Raw genomic sequence first — 10,979 nt, 5'->3', positions numbered from 1 at the left:
TATTCCATTAAATGGGAAAAAACAAACATGTTATTTTGTAGACTAACAGATACTACATGGCTTCGTTTGGAAACAATTAAGGTATGTAAATAAACATTTACAGAATATGTCTGTGTAAATAAGTCATTTCACAAGTTATATATCTGCGACTTATAGTCCGGTGTGGCTAGTAAATGGGATAAAAATTCCTTCTGAAATTCAGTGGGTGCGGCTTACATACCAGTATGCTTTGTAGTCTGGAAAATACGGTAATATTCCACTAAATGGGGGAAAAAACATGTTATTTTGTAGACTAACAGATGCTACATGGCTTCGTTTGGAAACAGAAATATTCTGTAAATGTTTATTTACATACCTTAATTGTTTCCAAACAAAGCCATGTAGTATCTGTTAGTCTACAAAATAACATTTTTTATTTTTTTTCCCATTTAGTGGAATATTACCGTATTTTCCAGACTACAAAGCATACTGGTATGTAAGCCGCACCCACTAAATTTCAGAAGGAATTTTTATCCCATTTATTAGCCACACTGCAGATATATACCTTGTGAAATGACTTATTTACATAGAAATATTCTGTAAATATTTATTTACATACCTTAATTATGTAAATAAGTCATTTCACAAGGTATATATCTGCGGTGTGGCTAATAAATGGGATAAAAATTCCTTCTGAAATTTAGTGGGTGCGGCTTACATACCAGTATGCTTTCTAGCCTGGAAAATACGGTAATATTCCACTAAATGGGAAAAAAAACACATGTTATTTTGTAGACTAACAGATGCTACATGGCTTCGTTTGGAAACGATTAAGGTATGTAAATAAACATTTACAGAATATGTCTGTGTAAATAAGTCATTTCACAAGTTATATATCTGCCACTTATAGTCCGGTGTGGCTAGTAAATGGGATAAAAATTCCTTCTGAAATTTAGTGGGTGCGGCTTACATACCAGTATGCTTTGTAGTCTGGAAAATACAGTAATATTCCATTAAATGGGAAAAAACAAACATGTTATTTTGTAGACTAACAGATACTACATGGCTTCGTTTGGAAACAGAAATATTCTGTAAATGTTTATTTACATACCTTAATTGTTTCCAAACGAAGCCATGTAGTATCTGTTAGTCTACAAAATAACATTTTTAATTTTTTTTCCCATTTAGTGGAATATTACCGTATTTTCCAGACTACAAAGCATACTGGTATGTAAGCCGCACCCACTAAATTTCAGAAGGAATTTTTATCCCATTTATAAGCCACACCGCAGATATATACCTTGTGAAATGACTTATTTACATAGAAATATTCTGTAAATGTTTATTTACATACCTTAAATAAGTCATTTCACAAGGTATATATCTACGGTGTGGCTAATAAATGGGATAAAAATTCCTTCTGAAATTTAGTGGGTGTGGCTTACATACCAGTATGCTTTGTAGTCTGGAAAATACGGTAATATTCCACTAAATGGGGGAAAAAAACATGTTATTTTGTAGACTAACAGATACTACATGGCTTCGTTTGGAAACAGAAATATTCTGTAAATGTTTATTTACATACCTTAATTTTTTCCAAACAAAGCCATGTAGTATCTGTTAGTCTACAAAATAACATTTTTTTCCCCCCATTTAGTGGAATATTACCGTATTTTCCAGACCACAAAGCATACTGGTATGTAAGCCGCACCCACTAAATTTCAGAAGGAATTTTTATCCCATTTATTAGCCACACTGCAGATATATACCTTGTGAAATGACTTATTTACATAGAAATATTCTGTAAATGTTTATTTACATACCTTAATTATGTAAAGAACTCATTTCACAAGGTATATATCTGCGGTGTGGCTAATAAATGGGATAAAAATTCCTTCTGAAATTTAGTGGGTGCGGCTTACATACCAGTATGCTTTGTAGTCTGGAAAACACGGTAATATTCCACTAAATGGGAAAAAAAATATAATGTTATTTTGCAGACTAACAGATACTACATGGCTTCGTTTGGAAACAATTAAGGTATGTAAAAAAACATTTACGGAATATGTCAAGGTATATATCTGCGGCTTATAGTCTGGTGCGGTTAATATATGGGATAAAAATTCCTTCTGAAATTTAGTGGGTGCGGTTTACATACCAGTATGCTTTGTAGTCTGGAAAATACGGTAATATTCCACTAAATGGGGGAAAAAACATGTTATTTTGTAGACTAACAGATGCTACATGGCTTCGTTTGGAAACAATTAAGGTATGTAAATAAACATTTACAGAATATGTCTGTGTAAATAAGTCATTTCACAAGTTATATATCTGCGACTTATAGTCCAGTGTGGCTAGTAAATGGGATAAAAATTCCTTCTGAAATTTAGTGGGTGCGGCTTACATACCAGTATGCGTTGTAGTCTGGAAAATACGGTAATATTCCAGTAAATGGGGGGAAAACAAACATGTTATTTCGTAGACTAACAGATACTACATGGCTTCGTTTGGAAAGAGAAATATTCTGTAAATGTTTATTTACACATGTAGTATCTGTTAGTCTACAAAATAACATTTTTAATTTTTTTTCCCCATTTAGTGGAATATTACCGTGTTTTCCAGACTACAAAGCATACTGGTATGTAAGCCGCACCCACTGAATTTCAGAAGGAATTTTTATCCCATTTATTAGCCACACCGCAGATATATACCTTGTGAAATGACTTATTTACATAGAAATATTCTGTAAATGTTTATTTACATACCTTAATTATGTAAATAAGTCATTTCACAAGGTATATATCTGCAGTGTGGCTAATATATGGGATAAAAATTCCTTCTGAAATTTAGTGGGTGCGGCTTACATACCAGTATGCTTTGTAGTCTGGAAAATACGGTAATATTCCACTAAATGGGAGGGGAAAAAATGTTATTTTGTAGACTAACAGATGCTACATGGCTTTGTTTGGAAAAAATTAAGGTATGTAAATAAACATTTACAGAATATGTCTGTGTAAATAAGTCATTTCACAAGTTATATATCTGCCAATTATAGTCCGGTGTGGCTAATAAATGGGATAAAAATTCCTTCTGAAATTTAGTGGGTGCGGCTTACATACCAGTATGCTTTGTAGTCTGGAAAATACGGTAATATTCCTCTAAATGGGAAAAAAACCAAAAAAAAAACCATGTTATTTCATAGACTAACAGATACTACATGGCTTCGTTTGGAAACAATTAAGGCATGTAAATAAACATTTATAGAATATGTCTGTGTAAATAAGTCATTTCACAAGGTATATATCTGCCACTTATTGTCCGGTGTGGCTAATATATGGAAAACTGTTTTTTTCTAAAAATGTAGTGGGTGTGGCTTATATAGCGGTGCGCTTTATGGTCCGGAAAATAGGGTATGCTGTACCGTATATCGGATCTTTTTCCACTGAAAAATGAAAGCATTAGGGCTCCTCACACTTTAGCGACCGTTAAATGTCCCAAAAGGGTCTCAGTCATTAAAGTGTTAAAAAATAAGCAATATATTATTATTATTATTATTATTATTTCCTTCCACACTTAAATATTCATGGATCAACTTCAGATTCATCTGTTGACATCATTTTTATTTTTCTCAATATTTTATGCCCTTTTCTTTCGCCCACGGAAAACCTCGCAAAAGCACAACATTTGCAACATTTCCCCTAAAACATGTTAAGTCATTGACTCCCTAAGTAGGTCAACAAACTCCAAACAGACTAAAAGTGTTGAAAATAAATAAATCATATATTGTGTTTAACTTTCAACACTTAAATCTGCAGGTCAGCGGTTGTCACACCTTTTTCTCCGAGTAGCACCTAAGAAAAAAAGGTGTCTCCCCAAGTAGCACCATAATGTGCAACATTGCAACACAGTAGCGTACTAGGCCTAAGTATGCATTAAACACAATGCATTTTTTTTTTTTTTTTTTTTTTTTTTTTTAACCAGTATATTTAGTATTTTTGGCCACTGAAACATTACACACGGTTTGAACAGTAACACTGTGTTTGAATATAGGAAAAATCAAGAGATTCTTTGGCGTGCCACTAGATGGAGCCACTACATCCATTTCAGATCTGTCCAAAGTTGTTGGTGTTTTTTGAGCAATGACCGTTTTAAAGTAAAAATAGTGTTTTTTTAAATAGGCCTTTAAAAATAATTAATTAAGTATTGACCAAATGTCATTATTTAATATTTTAAAAAATACATTCTGAACTGAGGTTTATTTCGTATTTTATTTTTGTTGGACTACCTATTTTTTTAAAAATACTATTTACATTTGTTTAAAATGTATGTGTTCATGTTCAACTTAAAAGCTTTTAAAAGATGCAAAATAACCCTCATCACTGAACAATGATGTCATTAAACAAACGATGATGCAAGTCCCAGGAAATGAAGTCCGAAGTCGGGAGTTTTTCTTTTGGCACCGACTGTCTTCACTTCGGGATGAAAAAGAAGATTATGTTGTCAAGAAGCTGGAAAAGGTCAGAGGTTGGCTTCACGCACGTCTTAAATACCCTGATATGATTGCCAAAAAAAAAAGAACGGAAAAAGTGCCTAAATCATATGAATATAAATAACTTAAAATACAAGAAATAAATAGATATATTTTCGAATGCACCGTTACCCTTGAAAGCCTCGTCACCACCCCCAAACACTCCGGTCTTAAGTGCTGAAGTAGCATATTTTTGGACCGGTACGTCAGTTTGGGGATGTACTTTGACAGGAAACACTTGGAAGGACGCTTCCACCTTTTACAAACAAAACAGACCCAGGCCTAAAAGCAGACCAAAAAGGGACCCGGCTGACCCGAAAAACTGATTCTTCTTTTTGGGTTCACATTGCGATTTCAAAGAGGAGTCACTTCTCTTTCTAATCCACTTCATTAGGCACTAGAGTGGCCAAGGCAAGGCACCGTCAACCTGGATCGCAGTAGGAAGGGGGTTCATGTGGCACCGTTCGAGGCGGCTGGGGGCGGGCGCACTATCCGCTGTAGCCGCCAGATGGCAGTAAAGTGTTGAAGCACTTCAAATGGGACAAAAAGATCAAACCCCTCTCTTCCTCTGGCGAGATCCACTCAGGAATAAGACCACATGAATCCCTTCCCTACAGTCGGGCTTCAACCGAACCAAATCCAGTTTTAATCGTGCGCAGTGTTCTCGTGTGCACAAATAAGGGACCAAGTGTGGAACCACCCGAAGGCACCTTGGAGTCTTCAGTCGGATGTTGCTCATCTGGTCTCAGGCCTTCAGACACGACCTGGATCCTTACAAAGAGCATTCAAGAACTCGCCTGTGCTTTCTCCATCAATATGGCAGCGGCAAGCTCCTGAGCGTCCATCAGGTGAGGGTTCCGAGTCATCACCGTCCTCACCAAGTCGGCTGGGAAGATGCCGCAGAGGTTAAGAAACACCCTCTGCCTTCGGTCCTGGTACTGACCCATAAAGGAGGGCTCACGTTGCAGGATGGCGGACGGAAGGGGCGGTTTCGCCGCGATGTGCGGCAGTGAGGAATGTCTGCTCCAAGGAGAAGACCAGACGTTCTCAGGAACATCAGGAAGGTTCTGGAGGGGAAACAGATCATAACAAGGTCTTGGGGGCTGCTGGTAGTGCTGGTCCCAGTTCACTTGATGATGTTGCTGTTGTCGTAGCTCGGAATAATTCCGCCTGGGAAGAAAAGTGGACCTTTCGTACATTCTGGATTCCTGTAGCCGATCTTCTTGCCAAAGAGAACTTGTCAGATTACAGCCCAGAAGGGATCCCTGAGTGCTGGCTGTTTGAAGTGGACGTAGCGTAGGACTAAAACGGTCACCTGGATGTTGGCTCAGCAACGAATGCTGAAAATGGGTGGGTAAAATGGGAGCAGCTGCAGATTGGAAGGGATGTAGTGGACTACGTGAGGGAGGTTTGTCCGCGTCAAAATCGGGTCTTCTTCTACCGGTGTGCTGGCTCAGACCCGGAGGACTACGACCAACAGGTCGGACGTACTGGTTGGAGCAGCGATGAGGGGTGTGGGGAAGGCAGAGTTGGCGGTGGTGATGGTGGCATGTAGGCCTGTCGTCGAACACAGGGTCAGGAGAGAAGGTTTCACAGCTGACATTGCCGTCACTCCTGCAGTCAGAGGGAAGATACCGTGCTCGAAGATCAGCTGGGAAGATGCGCTCTGGACTCTCTGGAGCAGGGAGTCTGATGATAGAAGAGGCCTTCACCAGGGAGCTGTAGCCCAACACTGGAGAATCGGATCGATAGTAACTTTCGGTAGTTCTCGGCCTTGTGGATCCACTGAATCCACCATCAGACGCTAGATGGTATTCCTGTCTATCCAGGTTGCCTGAGAAAGAAGGCTTCCCTTCCAAGGGTTGCCCAAAGATGCTTCTACTACAGCTAGTGCTTCCCCTGCATGCTTCTACTTTGGACTGCACTCGAAGCTGGTCGTCCAGGAGATCTGTGAGGGAACTCCGAGGGCTGAACTGTTTCTTTAGGCTTACCCGGCAGGACTCAGACAGATCCTCTGCCTGGCCTGGCGTTAGGTTCTTGGCCATCAGGGTGTCTTCCATCTGGCCTTTAGACACCGCTGAGGATATTCTGGCGCTGGCACGGAGCTCGTCCGCTACAGAACGCTGAGGCTGGCTGCCCCGTTCAGGGTGGTAGAACTTGCACTTGTGGCCATACGTACACTTCTTGCCTAAGAAAGGAACAGATTAGTGCACTTAGTACTGGATGAACATTTCTTGACTCTACAGGAATCCATCTTTTTTACCGTAAGGACATGGCTGCTTCCTGTGTTCTGGAATAATGGGTCTCTTCCTGAGAAAGTTCTCCAAGCTGGGGCCATGGCGTCCAAGTGGGTCATCTGGGGGCATGAATCTAAATACACATTCGGTAGATCAAGAAGATTAATAAAATCATTCACCCTCCTTTGGGAGTCTTACAAGGGCATAAAATACTTTAGCACATCAGACCATCAGAACGCAAACGACTAGGTGACCAATTTGGAATTCAACCTAAAGGAAAACCTGTTGGTCCCTCTAAGAGGATTTTCTGACTTATTTGGCTTTTGGTTGTGTTCACCCTCTTACAGGTTGTTCAGACCAAGATGTGTTAGGGTTCTGAGGGACTACTGTGGTTCTTTTCTTGTGTTGGGCTGCTTACTTGTCATTGACAAAGGAGTACATTAGCAGCCGCTCGTCGATGAACTTCTTCCACTCCGGTTTCTCGTTGGCCAGATCGCGATAGTTGTCATTGGACACGATGATGCCATCGGACTCATAGGCCAGCTTGACGATGAAGCGGTCATCGTAACAGACCACCCGGCGTCCTTGCACGCGGCGAGACGGCGTGAAGACCAGGATCTTGTCCTTTTCCAGTTGCCGTAGGACTTCCTGGTCTGTGAAAATTGTTTGGATAAATCTCTTGAAATTTGTCTGAAAGATCCGTGTGTGGTTACCTGTGATGAGAGCGTCCGGACGCGATTGCTCCTTCCTCCAGGCGGGGACAAAAACGGTGATGTCATGGTGACCTTGTTCCAGAAACCAATCAACAGCCAGTTGGATGCCTTGACAGGAGAAGACTTCCTTATTTCCATGACTGAAAGAGAAGAAGGGACAAAGGTGTAGATGAAAGTAACATTTACTAGTCTTTGACGTGCTCACATGCTAGTCTTCAACTCTGATATAAAACTAACGCCTGACTGAACCGATTAGGAGTCTTGCAGGCCTAAGATTTTTAAAAGTGACTAAAGATGTCTGCTGAACACCTCAACAGATACTCCAAACTCAGGGACTTTTAAAGTCCTGTTCTGTTGTATGTGATGGACTTGGTTCATTTTCAAGTAAATTCTAAATTTCTTACCTCATTGCCACGTTGCTCCCATCCACCACAACGGGCCGAAGGTTGTCTTTGTCCTCCAGTAGTTTGGAGGAGCACAGCAGCCTGCAGGAGTCCGTTGAAGGTGAGGAGTATGTCAGGGAGGAAGAAGGAGCCTGTGTGCCTCCACCTCCAGGCTGCTCCACATCAGCTTTGGTCCCCAGTTTGACCAGTTCTCCCAGGATATCGTTGATGAGTGCTGCCGGGCCCAGTTTGTGCAGCACCAGCAGCACCAGTTCTTCAGAGTAGCCCAGCTTCAGAGCGAAATCCACTTTGCTGCGACAGTCTGTGGCGGCCTGAATATTAGGGGATATTTCCACCAATTGGTTTGGTACCGGGTCCAGCCCGGCGGGGGAGTCACTGTTTGGGGCCTGGATACGTTCATCTTCACTGTCTCCGCCCTCCTCGGAGAAGCTGCTGCTGAAGCTAACGCTGCTGCTATCCAGACTGCTGGTGCTGTCGCTGAGGGCGCCGGAGTCCACAGTCGCGACATTCCCGGCATCTTTTGCGGCACCCAGACCTTCTGGCCGCTCAGCGCCTTCCACGTGGAGGTAGTCCAGATCCAGCCCCGGGCCTGTCCCATCCTCCGGATGGTCCCTCAGGCCCATGAAGCTGTCTCACTCATCCAGACCTACGCCCTCTCGGACCTCCAGGGCACCTGAGCCACCTTACGGGTTGTCAATCGGAAGACTTGATTTAATCCGCTTGTTTGGTGCCTGAGTTTAACTCTCACCTAGAAGACAGAAGAAGATCTTTATTGTCAGTGCGCAAGTACAACGACATTCCATTTTCAGCACCGTTCAAGAGTAGAAATACTCTGTACAGGATAACAGAACAGGAACCCTGATAGGTCGCCACTCACAGCACCCCGTAAAAGGTGGGGAAAGGGAGAGAATGAGTGAAAATAAGTCGATGTGAGACCAGGCTCCTGGTTCACGAAAAAAAACTACATAAACACTTAGACACATGTTACAACACAGAAACCACGAGACTTGCAACAAGAGGGGAGAAGAAGGGGCACGTGCCTCCAGTGTTGTAGTTGCATCTCTTCTGCAGCCGTCCATCGCCCCTAAGAAAGTAGGGGTTGGGGATATGTGTGCCCCTGGTCCAGGGTTAGTGTGTTGTTGGGTCTGTAGGTCTGGACTTGCAGAACAAGACTTCCTCTCCCCAGGTGTGGTTACAGACTTGGGAAGAACAAAATTAGACCAACGGCGTCTGCGGAGGTTCTCAAAGTGTGTCACATGACTAATCTGAGGTTCTCACGGAGGTCACCCATTGGCCAATTGACCTGATCTAGGAGGACGCACCCAGGAAGTCGCAGGAAATGGATTCTATTATTGGTTTATTGGTGACTGAGAGTAAGTTCACAAAGTGGGTGTGTCGCAGCAGGACTGTTGTGAGCAGACATGAGAGGTGACCCCTTTTAAAGTAAACCCCCACAAAAGCCTCCTTTGAGTCCGACCCCGGCTTAGCGGCGTTGGATGCGTCATCTCCATCCGTCACTTCCTGCATTGTTATGCAAATTAGCTGCCAAACGAGGACGCAAACACCCCCTCATGGACTCTAAGACCGTAGTCCAGGACGGAACCCGCGAGTACTGACAATACTCATACTTGCCAACCTTGAGACCTCAGAATTAGGGAGATATTCAAAAGCGGGCGGGGGGGTGTATACATATTTATATAGCTGTGATTCACTGAAATTCAAGTTCTTATCATTTCTACACTGCAAAAAGTGAAATCTAAGTAAGATGAAATATGTCAAATAAGGTGATATTTGCTTATTTTCTGTCTGATAAGATAATTCTTCTCACTAAGCAGATTTGATGTTAGAGTGTTTTACTTGTTTGAAGTGTTTTGGTCCTAAATTATCTCAGTAAGATATTACAGCTTGTTGCTGAGATTTGATGGTTTTATATTAGTTTTTTCTATCAAGAAAAGTGCACTTGTTATTAGTGAGAATATACTTAATTTAAGGTATTTTTGGGTTCATTGAGGTTAGCTAATTAGGGACCGAGTCCCTTTGGGACAGAGGACCCAATTGTATTTCTGGCGTTTTATTATTATACCGCCGCCTCTTTGAGCTGCAATTTGACCCCCTTAACATGCTTCAAAACTCACCAAATTGGACAAACACATCAGGACAGGCGAAAATTGCGATCTAATCAAAAACCCAAACCCCAAAACTCAAAATTGCGCTCTAGCGCCCCCCTAGGAAGAAAACACAGACACAACTGCCTGTAACTCCCAGTAGGAATGTCGTAGAAACAAAAACCTCTATGTAGGTCTCACTTAGACCTATATTTCATACACTGACAACCCCTTAGCAAAAATCAATAGGAAGTTTGCAATTCCCCCTTCAAAACAAAAGTTGTGTAAAAACAGTCACCTTTTTTCAAACATTATCTCCTCTGAGCGCGTTTGTCGTGTCGGCTTCAAACTAGCACAGGAGAGAGATTGAACCCTTTTGATTAAAAGTTGATGAAAGAGTTTTAATTACTGCTCCGGTTTGGATTTTATGAGCCTTCAAAGTCGGTCCCGTCCATCGCTGCTTGCAGCTTTAATTAGGGACCTAGTCCCTTTGGGACAGAGGACCCTATTGAATTTCTAGCGTTTTATTATTATACCGCCGCCTCTTTGAGCTGTAATTTGACCCCCTTAACATGCTTCAAAACTCACCAAATTGGACACACACATCAGGACTGGCGAAGATTGCTATCTAATCAAAAAACCAAACCCCAAAACTCAAAATTGCACTCTAGCGCCCCCTAGGAAGAAAACACAGACACAACTGCCTGTAACTCCCAGTAGGAATGTCGTAGAAACAAAAACCTCTATGTAGGTCTCACTTAGACCTATATTTCATACACTGACAACCCCCAGCAAAAATCAACAGGAAGTTTGCAATTCCCCCTTCAAAACAAAAGTTGTGTAAAAACAGTCACCTTTTTTCAAACATTATCTCCTCTGAGCGCGTTTGTCGTGTCGGCTTCAAACTAGCACAGGAGAGAGATTGAACTCTTCTGATTAAAAGTTGATGAAAGAGTTGTATTTACTGCTCCGGTTTGGATTTAATGAGCCTTCAAAGTCGGTCCCGTCCATCG

The 10,979-nt window shown here is 41.8% G+C and overlaps 1 protein-coding gene across 1 annotated transcript; it reads right to left on the bottom strand.

The window, feature by feature from the left end:
• Positions 1-4,724: 4,724 nt before the first annotated feature.
• On the bottom strand, positions 4,725-8,484 carry LOC133663751 (probable ribonuclease ZC3H12C). The gene is made up of 5 exons (XM_062068451.1): positions 7,862-8,484; positions 7,458-7,597; positions 7,163-7,397; positions 6,771-6,877; positions 4,725-6,695 (listed from the first exon to the last, which is right to left on the bottom strand). The coding sequence occupies exons 1-5, from the start codon at positions 8,482-8,484 to the stop codon at positions 5,293-5,295; spliced, it is 2,508 nt and encodes an 835-aa protein (XP_061924435.1). The 3' UTR covers positions 4,725-5,292.
• Between the last annotated feature and the right edge of the window lie 2,495 nt (positions 8,485-10,979).

Source organism: Entelurus aequoreus, linkage group LG13 (assembly GCF_033978785.1).
Source record: "Entelurus aequoreus isolate RoL-2023_Sb linkage group LG13, RoL_Eaeq_v1.1, whole genome shotgun sequence".
Lineage (NCBI taxonomy): Eukaryota > Metazoa > Chordata > Actinopteri > Syngnathiformes > Syngnathidae > Entelurus > Entelurus aequoreus.
The sequence above is the reverse complement of the archived record's forward strand: the minus strand, read 5'-3'. Positions and strand labels throughout refer to the sequence as shown.

What these genes read in the sequence shown, in the direction of transcription:
- LOC133663751 (XM_062068451.1), bottom strand. Translation starts at nt 8,484, where the DNA reads ATGGGCCTGAGGGACCATCCGGAGGATGGGACAGGCCCGGGGCTGGAT. An exon ending in TCCGGACGCTCTCATCACAG is followed by an intron (nt 7,398 to 7,457) that starts GTAACCACACAC and finishes CAATTTTCACAG; the next exon opens with ACCAGGAAGTCCTACGGCAA. An exon ending in TACTCCTTTGTCAATGACAA is followed by an intron (nt 6,878 to 7,162) that starts GTAAGCAGCCCA and finishes ATGTGTATTTAG; the next exon opens with ATTCATGCCCCCAGATGACC.